Raw genomic sequence first — 20,116 nt, 5'->3', positions numbered from 1 at the left:
CTGTTGTGTTCATTAAAGCTATTTAAGATAATATTCTTTTTCTGTGCTCAGCTTCTCTGCTGTGTTAAGCTCTGCTCCATTCAGTGGTCTTAGCTGTCCACTAATGGCTTCACCATCACCTGAGTCCTTGAAGAGGTGTTGTCTATCTCATTTATCTGTCCCCTAAATCTTCTCTTTCCAGGGGTGTCTTCATGGTATAGTCAAAAAAGTCAAGATAGCAGCCACAATGGCGTAACTGAAGCTCTGCCTGTTTATTATGTGCAAAGCGTCAGTTGTACCATCATGACCACCATCTTGACTTTTTTTAATCATGGTCTGCAGACATCCCTGTCTCAAATTACTATTCTGTAATGGTAATTATTCCAGTCTAGTTGATTGTCTCCACCCCTACTTCTTAGAATAAACATACCAGATTCAGAAAAGTGTGGAATATTCTGTCTCGATAGAGTTCAATATCAAAATCAGCAGAGTATTTCAAGGTAATGATGACTCCTGTAGTTAAAACACAGAATAAGACAAAATAAAACAATATTTTACAATTGGGTGATGGTCAATCTACAGTTAATTTACTGAATATCCTTTGGGTCTCTTCTAATAGTACCCCAATCATGTATGTCTACACTCAGTTATTCATCTATCCCACATCTATCCCTCAATTGAAGGATGAATTGAAACTGTGATGAATCATTCTTGGTCTTTCTCACGCCAATTAGTTCTGCAAGCACAGTCTTGATAGTGGTACCTTCTCTTTGGAATGTTCTTCTCCAATGTAGTAGAGGTTTATTGCTCAGACCTATATGGATGACCCATCTTTTCATCCAGGCCTTCCTTGACTGAATGGTAGGAACAAATTTTTAAATAAATTAAAATCTACTGCAGGTAGCAGATTTTTAGTGCCATAAAAATACACATTTTAATTTGCACTTGTTACTATAATATTTTTTTCTTGAGGAGCACTTCTAAGATGCCAGATAAATGGGGAAAACTAATTTGATTGTTTTTGGGTATTCTGCATCTTTTGCTGTGCAGCAAAATTGTTTTAGGCCATTTTTTTGCAAAACAGTTCACATAATTTTTCCTGAAAGGCCACAGAATCAGAAATTTGCCCCACTGTATAAGGGAAGGATTCTATAGCTTGGAAGTAGTTATTAGGCCTTGAATACAGAGAGTCCCAGATTCAGTTCCTAATATCTTCAGTTCAAAAATTCAGGGAACACAAGATCAGAAGAATAGCTAAAAATGCTGCTGCCATTCATAAATAATGGACTAGGGAGATGATGAACTTAACTCAGTTTCATATAAGATGATAATAATGAGGGGATTGATAGAATCACTGCTGTCATCTTAGTTTACAGGATTTTAGGCTCATTAAATATGCATCTGTATATAATCCTTTTAATACCATAGAACATTTGTTCCTTTTATGGCTTCTTTTCTCTCTCACATTCTCAGGCCACAGTCAACCACTTTAAGATCATTACTAATTCTAACTAATGTTCATCATTATATTTCTTCTAATATGGTAGGTTCTCCTGAAGTGAGGTGATGCTGAGCCTTCCCTAGGCCTCCATAATTCAATGTATTTTCTCTTCCTTTCCCCCCGCCATTTCGTTCTCCCCCCATCCCCCCTTTTTTTCTCTTCTCGTCTTAAATATACACATACCATTCTATGTTTTATTTTACTATTCATTCATTCATTCATTCATTCATTCATTCATTCATTCATTCAATTTGTTATAATTAGCTGGACCATAATGGTCTTAATCCCAAAAACCCCTAGCAGGGCTTCAGCAAGTATTTGACGTAATATAAGTTAAAATAGATTTACATTCTCATAGTGTTTTATACATTCTAGTATTACTTATAACTTTTTATAGTTATGTATCCTAGCTATTTCTTCAGCAAAGGATCATTACCTTGTTGTGGTGCTGGAGCTTGAGCACCTCAATGATGCCATGAGCTAAACTGTGAAGGGCCACCCAAGACGGGAAGGTCATGACAGAGAGGTCAGACTAACTGCGATCCCTGGGGAAGGTAATGGCAACCCACCCCAGTATTCTTGCCGTGAAAACTCAATGGATCAGTCAACCAGAGATATGTCAGTATACCATCAGAAGATGAGACCCCCAGGTTGGAAGATGGTCAAAATGCTACTGGGGAGGAACAGAGGATGAGTTCAACTAGCCCCAGACATGATGACGCAGCTAGCTCAAAGCCAAAAGGACGGCTAGCAGCCGATGGTGCTGGTGGTGAATGGTGAATCTGATGTTCTACGGATCAACACACCATTGGAACCTGGAATGTAAGATCTATGAGCCAGGGCAAATTGGATGTGGTTATTGGTGAGATGTCAAGATTAAAGATAGACATTTTGGGCATCAGTGAACTGAAATGGACTGGAATGGGCCACTTCACATCAAATGACCACCAAATCTACTACTGTGGACAAGAGGACCACAGAAGAAATGGAGTAGCCTTCATAATTAATAGTCAAGTGGCTAAAGCAGTGCTCGGATACAATCCAAAAAATGATAGAATGATCTCAATTTGAATTCAGGGCAAGCCATCTAACATCACAGTGATCCAAATATACGCCCCAACCACAGATGCTGAAGAAGCTGAAGTAGAGCAGTTCTATGAGGATCTGCAGCACCTACTGGACAACACGCCTAAAAGAGATGTTATTTTCATCACAGGAGACTGGAATGCTAAGGTGGGCAGTCAAATGACACCTGGAATTACAGGTAAGCATGGCCCGGGAGAACAAAACGAAGCAGGACATAGGCTGATAGAATTTTGCCAAGACAACTCACTCTGCATAACAACACTCTCTTCCAACAACCTAAGAGACAGCTTTATACATGGACTTCCCCAGATGGACAACACCGAAACCAGATTGACTACATCCTTTGCAGCCAAAGGTGGCGGACATCTATACAGTCGGTAAAAACAAGACCTGGAGCTGACTGTAGTTCAGATCATGAACTTCTTATTGCACAATTTAGGATCAGACTAGAGAGATTAGGGAAGACCCACAGATCAGCTAGATATGAGCTCACTAATATTCCTAAGGAATATGCAGTGGAGGTGAAGAATAGATTTAAGGGACTGGACTTAGTAGATAGGGTCCCAGAAGAACTCTGGACAGAAGTTCGCAACATTGTTCAGGAGGCGGCAACAAAATACATCCCAAAGAGAGAGAAAACCAAGAACGCAAAATGGCTGTCTGCTGAGACACTAGAAGTAGCCCAAGAAAGAAGGAAAGCAAAAGGCAACAGTGATAGGGGGAGATATGCCCAATTCAATGCAAAATTCCAGAGGTTAGCCAGAAGAGATAAGGAATTATTTTTAAACAAGCAATGCGCGGAAGTGGAAGAAGACAATAGAATAGGAAGGACAAGAGACCTCTTCCAGAAAATTAGAAACATTGGAGGTAAATTCCAGGCCAAAATGGGTATGATCAAAAACAAAGATGGCAAGGACCTAACAGAAGAAGAAGAGATCAAGAAAATGTGGCAAGAATATACGGAAGACCTGTATAGGAAGGATAACAATATCGGGGATAGCTTTGACGGTGTGGTCAGTGAGCTAGAGCCAGACATCCTGAAGAGTGAGGTTGAATGGGCCTTAAGAAGCATTGCTAATAACAAGGCAGCAGGAAACAACAGCATCCCAGCTGAACTGTTCAAAATCTTGCGAGATGATGCTGTCAAGGTAATGCATGCTATATGCCAGCAAATTTGGAAAACACAAGAATGGCCATCAGACTGGAAAAAATCAACTTATATCCCCATACCAAAAAAGGGAAACACTAAAGAATGCTCAAACTATCGAACAGTGGCACTCATTTCACATGCCAGTAAGGTAATGCTCAAGATCCTGCAAGGTAGACTTCAGCAATTCATGGAGCGAGAATTGCCAGATGTACAAGCTGGGTTTAGAAAAGGCAGAGGAACTAGGGACCAAATTGCCAATATCCGCTGGATAATGGAAAAAGCCAGGGAGTTTCAGAAAAACATCTATTTCTGTTTTATTGACTATTCTAAAGCCTTTGACTGTGTGGACCATAACAAATTGTGGCAAGTTCTTAGTGGTATGGGGATACCAAGTCATCTTGTATGCCTCCTGAAGAATCTGTATAACAACCAAGTAGCAACAGTAAGAACAGACCACGGAACAACGGACTGGTTTAAGATTGGGAAAGGAGTGCGGCAGGGCTGTATACTCTCACCCTACCTATTCAACTTGTACGCAGAACACATCTTGCAACATGCTGGGCTTGAGGAATCCAAGGCTGGAGTTAAAATCGCTGGAAGAAACATTAACAATCTCAGATATGCAGATGATACCACTTTGATGGCTGAAAGTGAAGAGGAACTGAGGAGCCTTATGATGAAGGTGAAAGAAGAAAGTGCAAAAGCTGGCTTGCAGCTAAACCTCAAAAAAAAACAAGATTATGGCAACCAACTTGATTGATAACTGGCAAATAGAGGGAGAAAATGTAGAAGCAGTGAAAGACTTTGTATTTCCAGGTGCAAAGATTACTGCAGATGCTGACTGCAGTCAGGAAATCAGAAGACGCTTAATCCTTGGGAGAAGAGCAATGACAAATCTCAATAAAATAGTTAAGAGCAGAGACATCACGCTGACAACAAAGGTCCGCATAGTTAAAGCAATGGTGTTCCCTGTAGTAACATATGGCTGCGAGAGCTGGACCATAAGGAAGGCTGAGCGAAGGAAGATCGATGCTTTTGAACTGTGGTGTTGGAGGAAAATTCTGAGAGTGCCTTGGACTGCCAGAAGATCAAACCAGTCCATCCTCCAGGAAATAAAGCCAGACTGCTCAATTGAGGGAATGATATTAAAGGCAAAACTGAAATACTTTGGCCACATAATGAGAAGACAGGACACCCTGGAGAAGATGCTGATGCTAGGGAGAGTGGAAGGCAAAAGGAAGAGGGGCCGACCAAGGGCAAGATGGATGGATGATATTCTAGAGGTGATGGACTCATCCCTGGGGGAGCTGGGGGTGTTGACGACCGACAGGAAGCTCTGGCGTGGGCTGGTCCATGAAGTCATGAAGAGTCGGAAGCGACTAAATGAATAAACAACAAATCCTAGCTATTTATAGCATTTAGATTATTCATTGTATAATTAATTGTAATTTTATATGATTCTTTTGTGTTTCACTTCCTGTACTCTGTAGTTTTATGTTAATACTTTTATCAAATCAAATTTTATTTTACAGCCAAACGGCCAAAAGATAATTTTATCTTTACCATATTTTATTCTATCAATATGATATTTTATTTTTATTTCTATTTTAGCATAATTGTTATATTATTAGTTCCATGTTGGTCTATGACCAAAATAAAATTGATTGATGTTTCTTCTATATACCCATTCTTTATTCCAAATTCTAAATTCTGTAAAAACAAAAACATTATTTAAAATAATTCAATCAAATGGAGTAGATTTAGTGCAAATGAGTCCATACAGTAAAAACTTGACCTTTTTTAAGCAGCTGGACAGAGTGCAATGGAGGTCCAAGATACAGCAGTTCTGACTTTATTCATGAGGCACTAAAACTGCAAACCCATGAGTTCCATTTAGGCTTTGGATCTGCACTGGTTTAATGAGGAATGTTTCTCAGTGTGCGGAGGAGGAGAGCACATGATTTCTGGAAAATGTGGTTTTAAATGCTTTAAAAGACTTGTCTAAATAGCATATGGTGACTCCCTAAAGCATTCAGTTTTCATACTGTAATTAGGATTTTAAAAAATGGTTCCGAAAAACTCCATATTTGGTTTGTGGTAAATCACAAACCTGAATTAAATAGAAAAGTAAAAAGAAACATCATTAACCTTTTTGACACATACTTCATTTTAAATTGCACTTAAACATTGGTTTGATATTGTCCTTAAGTGTTGCTATGTTTGTTATTTGCATTTATATCGTACTGTTTCTCTGAAAGATCTGAAGCCGTTAGTGGACAGCTAGGACCACTGAATGGAGCAGAGCTTAATACAGCAAAAAGATGCACACAGAAAAGAATATTACCTAAAATAGCATTAATGAGCATGTTAGAGAAATATAGGTTGTTGATCTTACACACTTAGCCCACCCAATCATAAAAAATTACACACTTAGACAAAGTAGTTTCAAAAGTAAGCAAAAAGAAAAGTCTTACTCATTTATTTGGTCCAGTTACATCCAGTCAGGAAAAAAGATTCTTGTTCTTCTTTCTTTCCCTAAACTGAATTAACCCTTACTGATGCTAAAGGCTGTATGCAGAAAGGGGAATCTCTTGACTCTAGGCCCATTGCATGGCCCCAGATGGAAGGAGCAGGAGCAGCATGCTTCCTTCCCAGATGGTGGAGGAGGAAGGACCTAAGGAATGTGGGAGGGGCAACAAACAGCTTCCTCCAGAAGCACATAGGGAATTGCATCCTAGAATGAACTCATCTACATGCTAATAAGGCATGCTGATTTGCTGGGAACTCCAACAAGATCATGGTAGCTTACATGGGTCTCTTAATTTTAACTTCTGCAACATCCCTGCCTGATAAACTGGACTTTTTAGTGATTTATTGTACTCCTCCACACTGGGTGGACCATTATAGAAGGAGTTCCTGAACTTTGGTGCAGATCCTGTCTTCTAATCCATTTTCCCTAGCCCTGGCCAGGATGCACAAATCATCAAATGCCTTGGTCTTAGATTGTGCCTGGTTAACACAGGGTGTGTACATAAAACTACATTCATCCATGACCTAATGGTAGATGAGTGTGCAGATCTAGTACACTCATCCACCATTAGATGGTGGATGAGTGTACACCGCCCCATCCACTAGATGGAATTCTTTCACCCACGGGGTCCGTAGCATGCCCTCACTGCATGACCAGATGGGATGGAATGATGTAATAGGGATGAGATGGTCCCTCAGGTACCCTGGCCCCATGTCATATAGGGCTTTAAAGGTGATTACCAACACCTTGAATTGGACCAGGAAGCAAACCAGCACTCAGTGCAGCTCGTACAGGAGTGGTGTCACATGTGCCGATCTAGAGGCACCAATAACTACCTGCATGGCTGCATTCTGGACCAGTTGATGCTTCCGGATACTCTTCAAGGATAGCCCCATGTAGAGCTCATTGCAATCATCTATATGAGAGATGGCCAGGGCATGAGTGACTGTTCAGAGGGCCTCTCATTCCAGGAAAGGGCATAGCTGACACACAACATGAAGTTGTGCAAAGGTCCTTCTGGCCACAACTGCCACCTGTTCATTGAGCAGGAATCGCAAGTCCAGGAGGACCCCCAGGTTCCTCACTGGGTCTAAATGGGGCAGGGAAACCCCATCCAGAACTAAAGATGACAACTTCCTGGATGTAGAGGTGCTGTCAACCCACAGCCATTCCGCCGTACCAGGGTTCAGCTGAAGCCTGTTCCCCATCCAGGCCCCCACAGCCCCCAGGCACTGAGACAGGGCAGACACTGCATCACTTACCTCACCTGGGATGGAGATATATAATTGAGTATTATCAGCATACTGATGATACCTCATCCCATGGTGATGGATGATCTCACCCAGTGGCTTCATGTAGATTAGAAGAGGAGAGAGAATACCATGGTTTTCACTTTGTAGCAGATGAGATGTAATCTGAACATGGTAGACACTGACCTCTATCTTTTGCTTGACCAAATCTCTTCCTGGTCAAAGTGGAGATCATTAGTACCCTGAACTATGGGTGAACTAATGGGTGAAGGATCCATTAGGGTAATTCACTGCAAGCACCAGATGGATCCTGGGTTTTCTGATGGTTCTTAGGGAATTCTCTAAGGATCAGGTGGACAACTTAGTTTTGGATCAGGCCAGTCTCTAGTATAATGAGATGACCAGAGCTCCCTGCAGAACAAAATTACTCCTGCAATACCTCTTCCCACTGAACAGCTCTCTGGCTTACTGAGAAGCTCCCTGAAAGAAAGCAAATGAAAGGGCACCTAGAGTAATAATATCATAAGATCAAAAATGAATGCAACAGAGCATTGGAACATGACCAGGTTTGGACCTACACAGAGTGGCAAGACATTTGTTCTTCTCTGTTCTTATTGCATTTGCAGATTCCCAACTGGTGGGCCCTGTTTAAGGAGACTTGAATTATGGATTGACTGAAAAGCAAAGCTCCTGCAGTCTCTCTGAATGATTCTGAATGTTTTTTTGTAGGTAAAGTTACTCACATTGGCATATGTCTTGATGTTGTTTGGGCAGAGCCATGTAGGGTAGGGTAACATCTAACAATGTTATTGGAGATACTTTTGAATCTGTGGAACCTGAGGAAATGGATAAGGTGTTCTATAGTATGAGTACTGCTGCCTGAGGGATTGGATCTATGTTCCACCCAGATCTTTGGGTGAACAGATGAAGTGTATATGGCTAGATTTGGGAGGTGGGGAATACCATTCTGAGGGACAGTGTGCCACTGCCTATTCTCCACCCATGCTGGCTGGGGAATTCTGGGAGTTGGAAGTCCACACATCTTAAAGTTGCCAAGGTTGAGAAACACTGGACTAAAGAATCTGCTCTTCTGTCACATAAAGAATACAGTTGCAACAATAACCACTCACCACATATTTCACAGCAATGACCATCAGGCTTTATTGCATCAGTGCACATAACCACTGGACATTGATTCCTGGAATTCTGGAGTAAGGCAGCACAGATTCTCTCATGGGCCTTTAATTTTATTTTTTAAAAAAAGTTAATATATTAATTGAAAAGAAACTACGTAACTGACTTCTGATAATTCCAACATAGCCTATCAAGAGATTCCATGAGAAAAATTGTTACCACACTGTCACTGTCAACCTGTTTGTAATGGGTGAAAACTGGGTTTCAGGGCCAAGTAAACCTCCCTCCCTCCCTCCCCCTGCTCCCTCCCCTGCCTCTTTCAGAGATGGAACCACACAACAGAAACTGCAGGAAACCAGTTAGGTGATGGGCATAATCAGTAACAGAGATCAGTGTTTTAAAGCAGAAGCACAGAATTATGATATACTATCATAATTCCAGTGTATTCTAGAATACCCAAGGTTGTTGGCACAGAGTTGTCTCTGCAGGAAGGCCCAAAGAGGAATACTTAGTCAAGAGTTTGGGGCTGAGGCTTCTGTAGGCATGAATGCCATTGCCCAGGTTTTCTTTCTTAGTTTACTGGATCAATAGTCTCTTCTGCCTGAATGGATGCTTATAATTCAGTCAATCCACTGAATTAGCTCAGCAATATGTAACTATGCTCACCAGGGTTTTTAATAGGCCACTCCATTTCCTTCCATCTTTCATGGGTAGTAGTCTCTTAATAGCAGAAACTAGAGCGGAGAAAGCCTATCTGTGGCTCTAATGATGCCTATGGCCTAATTTCAAAAGCCCTCTGTGAGAGATTCCTTCTGACTCCTTGGAAGAGAAATATACTATTTCCTTGGAGAGAGAGAAAGAGAAGCACTTTTTGCCTTCACTGGCATGCCCTGACACAGCTCCTAGGGGATGCGGCCTGGACAGAAAGCAAAGTCCCCCACCCTGATACCATGTTTGAACATGAGGACTTACTGCTGAGTTTCCACATTCACAGCCAGATTTGTCTGGACATCTGGTATGTGATAACCGGACTGTCCCTCGCCCACGGAACTGAAGCTTTGCAGAAGAGCTCTGCATATATTCTGTCAGGGTACTATCACTGGTGAAGTTCTAATTCCGATTCAGGGAAGGAAGGACAACACAAAATCAGCAAATTGCTTCTCTCGACAGCAAATCACCATCAAAGTAGTTTAATTAAAACTCACCATGTCCTCATCCTCCCCTCACAACATTAAATGCATTGCAGCCAAGGACCGATGTTTTGAGGGGAGGGAATGAATGCAGTGAGTAGGACAACCAACTGCAATGAAGGTGGGCACCCTGTCACATGTATGATGAAAGCTGTGATTTTCCAATTATTTGTCTTGTGTTTTTTGAATGAGCAGATAGATTTCCCTTTGTTTTCCTAAACCATGTTTGAATTATACTAAAATCTGTGTACTTCTGGTATCAATACAGCAGGAAATCACGTTGTTAGTTTTCAGTGATCTCACCATCAATATTTGGAGTGTGTTCCAGAAGTCTCTCTCTCTCTTACACACATACACACACATCCCTCATGAAATGGTTAGCTACTCCTGACCTAGGAGATACACAGGGTTGTGTAATTCTAGAAAGCCAATTGCCTGCTATTAAAGCAGCTTGGTGCCCTTTGGATGTATGAGAAATCAATTCCCATAATAGCCAGCCAGCACAACCATAGGATGATGGAAGATATAAAGTTGGGAAGATTCTATTATTGTTTCAGACTGGAAGTAACTTTCCACATTTTCTATCAGACTTCTTTTCCATTCTTCTTGCTACTTGAGCTTCTTTAGGCAGAGGTAACCAAAATTTAATCTAAGAATTTATAAACTCTTAGATTTTTTTTTAATGTGTCTCCCATGCTGCTCCTGTCTGTTTCTTAAGCCAACTTCAGCAATCTCAGTCCAGATTGCAGTGGCTCTGCAATGCGGCTGGGCTGGTGCTCAGTCCATACTATGTCCCAGCAAGACCTGATTGATCATTCCTGTGCCTTTTGCCTTTCCCATTCCTGCGGGAAGGCAAGCCTCACTGGCCAGCCACTGCATGGGCAGGTCTCATCCTTTGTCATTTAGGGGTTGTTCCCTCCTCACTAGTTCCAGTTCTTTTCCTTGCTTTCCCAGGTGTTTGCACCCTTCACTACCACCACCCTTTCCAGATTATCTCTTTTGATCCTAACACAGACACCTTTCTTTTCTTTTTCCCCTTTTTGGTAACACCACATCTCTGATGCTATAACAACACAAGCAATAGGGAATAGGCTGTCTTTTCCATTCTACCTTCCTCTGTAGGACCATGGAAACTGTAGCAGGGAAGGAGTTCGCTGAAGCAAAGTAGCAATGATCCTGTGTTTCCACTTTAAGATGTTTTTAAAATAAAGGGAAAGGAAGGGAAGCTCTGCAGTACTGTAGGCAGGAGGTGGGAGACCAAGGGGAGCATGCTTCATCCAGACTGTGCAGAAATGGAAAGAGTCCTCACTGGCAGATGTAGAGATTGAATGGAGATGAGCTTCTAGGGTTGAGGAAAGTTCATTGATTTAACAGACCATTGTTGGATCAAATGCAAGTTTATAGAAAATTAGCAACTGCAACCCAGCAGTGAACAGAGCAGCCCAGCATGTAATGGCTGCACAAGGCAGTAACCAGCTGTTGGAAGGAAGGGGGCATGCCTGGCAGTGCAGCCAATCAGAGGTGGGTCTGCAATTAGTATGAATCAAAGTGCTGGAGACTGGCTGAAGGGCTTAAGGCGGTTAGGTTGAAAATGGCAGTTTTTGAATCAAAGCTGGAAAACACAAGGGTGGGGTGCATTTGCAACATCATCATTCATTCTTGCACTCAGGAAATAGTGAGTGGCCCGTCCTGGCCATGGGCCAAACAGAAAGTGCAGATCTGACCTACGTCAATATGTATTTTACTACTACTCCTTAAATCAGTCTCTAGATTCTGTAAACATTTTAACAATTTTATAACAGATGCTGTGATCTTTCTTCCTAAGCCTGTGCACTGGGCCAATATCTTTATCTTTATATTCTGAAATATAAATCTTCTGAGTGCCTTGTGGGGCATGAACTGTGCAATGGCCTAACCAGATTCTTTAGATATGATATCCCTTCTCTTCTTTTCTTTTTTTAAATTGCACACACACAAAACCACCATTTGTGTGGTTCTCCTCATCTGGAATGAATGCTACTTGCTCTGAGGAAATGTGTAAGGATGGTACATTCCCAAAATGAATTGATTGAGATAATAAAGTGGGGTATTTAAACTTCTGAAAGCAATTCAATTTATTTTCCATGGCAATTCAATATAAATTTGGAAAAAGCTGATATTACTAGCTGTGAGCTTTTCTGGAGAAAAGGGGATACAATGCAAGGTGATGAAATAGCAGCTTCTATTTTACCTGCCCCATGATTGAAATGCTCTTAAGCTGTATCATCTGCTCAGAAGTGATGTTCACTTGGAAGGATGTTTCAGGCTGAAAAATAACATCATCATACTGGCATGGAACCCGTTCTTCATCCACAAGGAAAATGTATTTGCCCAGATCTAAGTTTTCCAAAGAGGTTGCAGCACGCCATAACGTAGGATCATACCACTCATAATTCTCTGCACTATTAAATGTGACTTCTGAAGCTAATAATGAAAATGACAAAGAGAGAGTAAGAGCAATAATAAGTCCATTTGGCTTCACTGATTTTTTTTAATTGCTCATAAATCTGCAGAATGAATGCTGAGATTACTTTAAAAAAATCTATGGGCATGTAAGAATATATTGTGCAATCTACGTGGCAAGCTGATTTATAGGATTTTCTTCATAATGAAGGATAATTCAGAGTAATCACTTATAGTTAGGAATCATTCTAGTTATATTGGCACTGTGTATCTCAAGTATTGGATTTCAAATGCCGAAGTTTATTGTTAATCTGAAATTCTAATTATCTAGTTCAGTCCTGTCAAATTTGGTACTCTTCAAATATATTGAACATACAATTTCCAGAATTCCCAGCAAGCATAGCCATTGGCCATGGCAGCTTGGAATTCTGGGAGTCGTAGGCCCAATAGATCTGGATGTCACCAAGATGAGGATACCTGTCCTATGTACTGTAACTATAACATATAGCACATTTTATCCATGCATTCCAAAAATTCCACTGGCCTTTTCCCTCTCATAGAAATCTATTACTACATCTGTCGTTTTTGTTTAGCCTAATAATAAAATTGAAGAAAAATCTTGGAATCCAATTTATCTGATCTCTCTGAATCTATAGTACTTCTCATAAGTCAACAGGCATTCCATGGATGTGTCATTAGATTTATTAGAGTTTGTGTTGCATCTGTGGTGAAAACTTCATTTTTCAGAATGGATGTTTCTGAAGTTGTTCAGCTACTGCATAACTTTATGGCACAGGAACCATTGCTAAGGCTATCTGAGAAGCAGCAGCAGTCTGGCGCTCTCCCCAGTACCTGGACATTGTTTCTTCTTCCTTTCTGCCATCAGTTGCCACTGCTAAATTTATTAGGGGTAAAGTAAGTAGCAGTCTTTGCATTCCAGTAAGAGCAGTTTCAGAATCTTTAAACCTGTTTATGTATGTATGTATGAATATATGCATGTGTGTATAGGCATGTGTGTGTATACACACACATGCCCTCCTTGGGATAATGACACTACTCTCTGAACACCCTTTCGAAATCCATCATATAAAATGAGGGTGGACAACCTATGGCCTCCAAACCCTATTTGTGGCCCCACTTCACTTCCAATCACACCACCAATGTTTGTTGGCAAAATGACCACAGTAATTTGTGTTGTTTTAAGCAATAAATAAATATTGGTAATGGTAAGTCTCTGCAAGGCACAATGTATTAAACCCTTCCCTTACACTCTCCTCCAATTTTAAGTGTTTAGGTCTACCCATCTTTGATTTCACCATATATCTGTTCCTCCTATGGCCTTCAGATACCATTTAATAAGAAAATGGATAAATAAGTTGAAGTGTGGCTCTGGCCTTGAACAAATTGACCACCTTTTGCAGCTAGATTTGACTATACCATTCCTCCAGGGTCCTGATATGATACTATTGTTACGTTCTTCTTTGAAACCAAAATTTCTAAGTCCCCTATTATGGTTCAATGGTTTCTAGAATTAAAATAGAATAAACTATCTCTTTCCAAAAATAGGCATTTTTCGCTGTAGTATCCTTATGAGGTGAACATCTTTTTATTTTCCCAGACTTTAACTTTTTGTTGTTGTTGTTTATTCGTTTAGTCGCTTCCGACTCTTCGTGACTTCATGGACCAGCCCACGCCAGAGCTTCCTGTCGGTCGTCAACACCCCCAGCTCCCTCAGGGACGATTCCGTCACCTCTAGAATATCATCCATCCACCTTGCCCTTGGTCGGCCCCTCTTCCTTTTGCCTTCCACTCTCCCTAGCATCAGCATCTTCTCCAGGGTGTCCTGTCTTCTCATTATGTGGCCAAAGTATTTCAGTTTGGCCTTTAATATCATTCCCTCAAGTGAGCAGTCTGGCTTTATTTCCTGGAGGATGGACTGGTTTGATCTTCTTGCAGTCCAAGGCACTCTCAGAATTTTCCTCCAACACCACAGTTCAAAAGCATCGATCTTCCTTCGCTCAGCCTTCCTTATGGTCCAGCTCTCGCAGCCATATGTTACTACGGGGAACACCATTGCTTGAACTATGCGGACCTTTGTTGTCAGTGTGATGTCTCTGCTCTTAACTATTTTATCGAGATTTGTCATTGCTCTTCTTCCAAGGATTAAGCGTCTTCTGATTTCCTGACTGCAGTCAGCATCTGCAGTAATCTTCGCACCTAGGAATACAAAGTCTTTCACTGCTTCTACATTTTCTCCCTCTATTTGACAGTTATCAATCAAGCTGGTTGCCATAATCTTGGTTTTTTTGAGGTTTAGCTGCAAACCAGCTTTTGCACTTTCTTCTTTCACCTTCATCATAAGGCTCCTCAGTTCCTCTTCACTTTCGGCCATCAAAGTGGTATCATCTGCATATCTGAGATTGTTAATGTTTCTTCCAGAGATTTTAACTCCAGCCTTGGATTCCTCAAGGCCAGCTTGTCGCATGATGTGTTCTGCGTACAAGTTGAATAGGTAGGGTGAGAGGATACAGCCCTGCCGTACTCCTTTCCCAATCTTAAACCAGTCTGTTGTTCCGTGGTCTGTTCTTACTGTTGCTACTTGGTCGTTATACAGATTCTTCAGGAGGCATACAAGATGACTTGGTATCCCCATACCACTAAGAACTTGCCACAATTTGTTATGGTCCACACAGTCAAAGGCTTTAGAATAGTCAATAAAACAGAAATAGATGTTTTTCTGAAACTCCCTGGCTTTTTCCATTATCCAGCGGATATTGGCAATTTGGTCTCTAGTTCCTCTGCCTTTTCTAAACCCAGCTTGTACATCTGGCAATTCTCGCTCCATGAACTGCTGAAGTCTACCTTGCAGGATCTTGAGCATTACCTTACTGGCATGTGAAATGAGTGCCACTGTTCGATAGTTTGAACATTCTTTAGTGTTTCCCTTTTTTGGTATGGGGATATAAGTTGATTTTTTTCCAGTCTGATGGCCATTCTTGTGTTTTCCAAATTTGCTGGCATATAGCATGCATTACCTTGACAGCATCATCTTGCAAGATTTTGAACAGTTCAGCTGGGATGCTGTTGTTTCCTGCTGCCTTGTTATTAGCAATGCTTCTTAAGGCCCATTCAACCTCACTCTTCAGGATGTCTGGCTCTAGCTCACTGACCACACCGTCAAAGCTATCCCCGATATTGTTATCCTTCCTATACAGGTCTTCTGTATATTCTTGCCACCTTTTCTTGATCTCTTCTTCTTCTGTTAGGTCCTTGCCATCTTTGTTTTTGATCATACCCATTTTTGCCTGGATTAACTTTTTAAAATGTTTGATTTTTTTTTTTAGATTTTAGATCCTTAAATTGCTCTTGCCTTCTCCTGTATGTTTATGGGGTGCTTCTACCAGCAGCCTTTGTAGGATGATCACAAATGTTCTCATTATCACCCGTTGGGGATGATTCACTTTAAACCAGAAACACCCAAGCTCCCATTGACTTTCCTGCCAAGCATGGGCTGATTTTTTATGGTGAGGCAAAGGGTTCTGAGAGAGTTGTATTTACCAAAATTGAACCTATCCATGTTATGCAGAGTTAACATTTTTCTTGCAATATGTGGATTCTATCACACAGATGGACAAGCCTAGTGGTATCCATAGGTGTGTATATCAAAATTAACAAGATGGTGGACAGATCACCATTCAAAAACGACAGGGCTTGAAACGTGACACTCCATCTGTCATCTTCCAAATTTTGGCTGCCCTGGCAGATTCCACTGGACAGGTCTGAGATTTTTAATTTCTTTCATTTTTACAACTCTGGTTGGAGAGTTTGCCAGCCAAGAGGAGTCAGTGTCCTTCTGTAGCCCTGGTACAAGCCCAGCTGTTCCTCAGAGTTATTTATCATATACTGTAAGTATGATCAATATCTATCATATTTTTATCTGATAGATATCTAAATATTTATCATATGTATATCTAACATGATATCAAATATCATATCTAAACCTTTCCTTCCAAGACTGCCATTTGTTTATACATAAAACAATTTGAAAAGTAAATACAATGGAAGGCAGGAATGGAGAAATAGGTTGTGATAGTGGTACCATCCTTGCCCAATCTGCATTCAAACATTTTATGAACAGCATATTTCCCAGCACTTTGGCTCTCTTGGCCATGACCAAAATGTGTGGGTGGAAAATATCCAACTTGGACACCAGATTGGAAAAAGCTAAGCTCAACAAGAGTCACTTGTTGAGATGGGCAGCTATAGAAAACAAACAAACAAACAAACAAATAAAGCAAGCTTTGATCAGGGTACTGCTTCATATTCAGTTGTTGAATTAGTGCAGTTAAACTTTTTCTTTTAAAGCAAGCAACCCCTGCTGGTGATAAAAGATTAGAGCCACAATCCTGTATTAGGGCAATATTTGGCTTATTACCTCAGACATTTTAATAGAACACTACCTAGAACTTAAATGGAGCTGCTGGAGAGAATTTCCTATAAATATGGTACATGAATAAGCCTGTGGGAAGCTAGATTGAGAGTAAATATGACAATTTTATTAGTAATGTATTAGCCATTTTTATAACAGCCATCACTTTTTGACAAACATCCCAACCATAAACTGAGTATCATAATTCCTCTGCTAGGGAATTATAGTACATGGGGGCTATTATACACAATGTGTTACTGAAATTCATATTTAATTCATTAATAACTTTCTGTTTAATATTAATGAAGCTGTCACATACTTATGCATAATCCAGTGTACTCACAAGAACCCGAAGTCCTTGCTATGGCTCTTAAAATTCGTGAACTACATGGGACATGGGATTTTTCATTTATAGATAAAGCTTCCACATCCTCTTCCTTCAGAGGAATACCATCTACAGTACACAGATTGCAGGTGAATGGACTTTGTCATTTACTCAACACAAGGGACTGCTTCTCTGTGATATCTTTTTCCATGCCCCACATCTCCATTTCTCACCAAAAACTCTTAATTGATTTGTATTCAGTACTAGTGTAGAATTAGTTGAATCCCCATACTCAATCATCATGTCCTCCTACTGCAAAAATCAAATATATTATTTTAATTTAGCTTGTGCAAAACATAATATAAACACTTTTACAACTGATTTGCAATTTCATTGTGCTAGATGTTGCTTCCTCAATGTTTCTTAACCTTGGCAACTTTAAGATGTGGGGACTTTAAAGCTGCTAAGGTTGAGAAACACAGATCTAGACGTACTACTTAAAATCACTGAAAAAACAACCAGAACTATGTTGGGTGTAACAGGGTTGTGGTACACTTAAATCCACTGAAACCAATATGGTACATAACAATGTTCAAGCTCTGTGTGCAAGGCTTTATTATCCAACAGTCCAAAGAGGTTCCAAGACTTGGCTCCAAATCAAAACAAGTCTGGCCGATATATTCCTTTAAATAAAGGCCTTGAAACTCAAAATGCAGATTTCAATGTCACCAGTAGAAACAAAGGAAGTTCAGTAAGCACAATTCCCATAGGTATATCCTCTGTGTGAGTTGCCCTACAGCAAATGCAGCTTTAGCAAGAGCAAAGTACACCTCCTACCAATGACACCTCCACAGGAAAAGGTCCTAAGAAAATATACATGGCCGGTGTTGATAATTTCCTCCTCCTTCTCCCATTATGGAAAAGAAAGCTCGGATGATAATTCCAAAAGTTTGGTGGGTTCTGGGGAAAGTTTATTATAACTGGAAGAATGACTCAAATAAGCAGAGAGACAACTGAGGAATAATCTCACAGTGCTTAATTTGCATGACTAATTAATGGTTGGCTGAGCACAATACCTGTCTCACATCCTGGATTGTAACTGCCGTTGAAAGCTGTAAAGCCAGCACCATGGGCCATAATTAATTCTCCGTTCAGCGGAAGGTACTAAGCAGCAAAACAGAATAAACAAAAGACATAAATTTTGCAATTTCTCTCTGGGCTGAACTGCTAAAGACCAGCTATGCTCATAATGAGTACCATTAACTATGATCCTCCCCACTTTGGATTATTTAGAAGCACTTTCCAACATCATCTGTAATAGTAATATTGATTCATTTATTATTTATACAATATTTCCATTTGAAATTGAATTGCAGCCAGTCTTACGTACAGGGCTGCAACTAGGGTCTGTGTCACCCGGGGCAAACATGGATTCCGTGCCCATTTTGGCACACACACCCCCAGCACTCATTTTGGCGCCCCACCAGCGCAGCGCCTGGGGCACATGCCCCAGTTGCCCCCCCCTAGTTGCGGCCCTGCTTACGTATTCTGACAAACAGTGTTGTATGCCACCCAGAGTCACTTCTTGTGAGATGGGGCGGCTATATAAATCTGATAAATAAATATCCAGGAAGGTGACTTTTTTTTCTTTTTTTCTAGGCTGTACAAGTCAGAGTGACTTGGAGAATGTGGGCAAGTGAAATGTAATACAACATTCAGAGAATCCCTAACCTGAAAATTGCAGAGCTCCCCTTGCAAATTTTAATAAGAAAGCAAATGCTGTAGAAGCCAAAGGTCTACTCTGGTACAGGATGCCATTCTTCAGGGTCTGAGGGAAGCAAAGACCTGGAATTAACTTTAGTTACAAGCATATTGCTATGGCACCACTTTAACCTGGCTGGAAGTTTGAGCATCTTTCTCTCCATTCATTGCCTTGAAATGGCCATTTTCCATTCCAATAAACAACTGAGATACATTGGAGTTTTTTGCCACGGCAGGTTCCCAGTTATGACATCAACCAACCACCAGGGGACTTGGCGTACGGCCAAAGTGGGACTGCACCCCCATCTGGAAGGGCCCCCTGGAAGGGCCCCCTCTCCACATCCCCATTCCACACGAACGTTTTCAGCCTCTCAGGAGGGCAACATTTGAAGTAGTTGATCTACTTTCCAGATGTGCCTCTCCCTCCAGAAGGGCCCCGGTAAGACGACGACAATCTCTTCGTCGAAAATAATGGTAAGTGTATTGGTGGGAATCATGTCTACAGTAGGTTTCCCCACGTTCAAAAGCCCATTCTTTTAGTCACTGTTACACAGCTGTCAGATAAGGGAAGTATTAAATATTCTTAAGGTGGAACAATTCTATTAGATGTCATCTGCTATGCTGTGATTTTAATTTCTTCCCTCTGAGCCAAAGCCATTTTCATTTTGCTCTGCCTGCATCGTGCCAGCATTGTCCTGCTTGCATGTCACAGACTGCATCATCAGAGCATGCTGTTCTGCGGTGCTGGAACCACTCGGGAGTGCTGCAAAAGGGCTTGTTCGCAATCAAGCCTGCGTGGTGTGGCTGATTGGAGGCAACGTTCGACTTTGAATTTCTTCGCCTGCCATAAACGGAGGCTGAGTGCCTTTTAGCTAGCCTGGCAGTGATTGAGGTGCCTCTGAGATGTATACAGCTTTTTAATATAGAAGCTTCCTGCAAGGCTCTTTACATTAATGTGTACCTCTGAGATTAAAATTGGAAATAGGAGGGAGCGGGGAGAGAGGCAGATTCTAACGTTTTCCCGTTATTACTTCCCATCTGTTCTGGTCTGCCCTTCTCTTTCAGTGTGTTTGCCAGTTCTCACCAGAAGGTGGCAGCAGATTGTCAGACCTATCTGTACAGCCTACCTAGCACAAGGCACTATTTCTCTTTTCAGCCAGGGTGAAATGAGGAAGAGGAAAGGGAATCTAAGGATAAGAGGTTTGCCGATAATTGCTGGCTACTGAATCCATGCTCAGGAAAAAAACCAAACCAAAGATACACCTGACCTTTTCATACAAAGAAAAAATTGGGCCTGACTGAGCTGGCTCCAGATTTGAGGAGGCTGTCAAGTTGTTTC

General features: G+C 41.1%; 1 protein-coding gene across 1 annotated transcript in view; it reads right to left on the bottom strand.

The window, feature by feature from the left end:
• The window catches only part of AMN (amnion associated transmembrane protein), an 86,370-nt gene that overhangs the window by 22,763 nt on the left and 43,491 nt on the right, over positions 1-20,116 (bottom strand). Inside the window, exons 4-8 of the mRNA XM_063290361.1 lie at positions 18,093-18,180; positions 12,051-12,283; positions 9,603-9,740; positions 8,627-8,735; positions 410-492 (exon numbers count right to left, since the gene is read on the bottom strand). Of these exons, the coding sequence (XP_063146431.1) occupies positions 410-492; positions 8,627-8,735; positions 9,603-9,740; positions 12,051-12,283; positions 18,093-18,180 (651 nt within the window). The remainder of the gene's footprint in view (positions 1-409; positions 493-8,626; positions 8,736-9,602; positions 9,741-12,050; positions 12,284-18,092; positions 18,181-20,116) is intronic.

This window comes from Candoia aspera, chromosome 1 (assembly GCF_035149785.1).
Source record: "Candoia aspera isolate rCanAsp1 chromosome 1, rCanAsp1.hap2, whole genome shotgun sequence".
NCBI lineage: Eukaryota > Metazoa > Chordata > Lepidosauria > Squamata > Boidae > Candoia > Candoia aspera.
The sequence above is the reverse complement of the archived record's forward strand: the minus strand, read 5'-3'. Positions and strand labels throughout refer to the sequence as shown.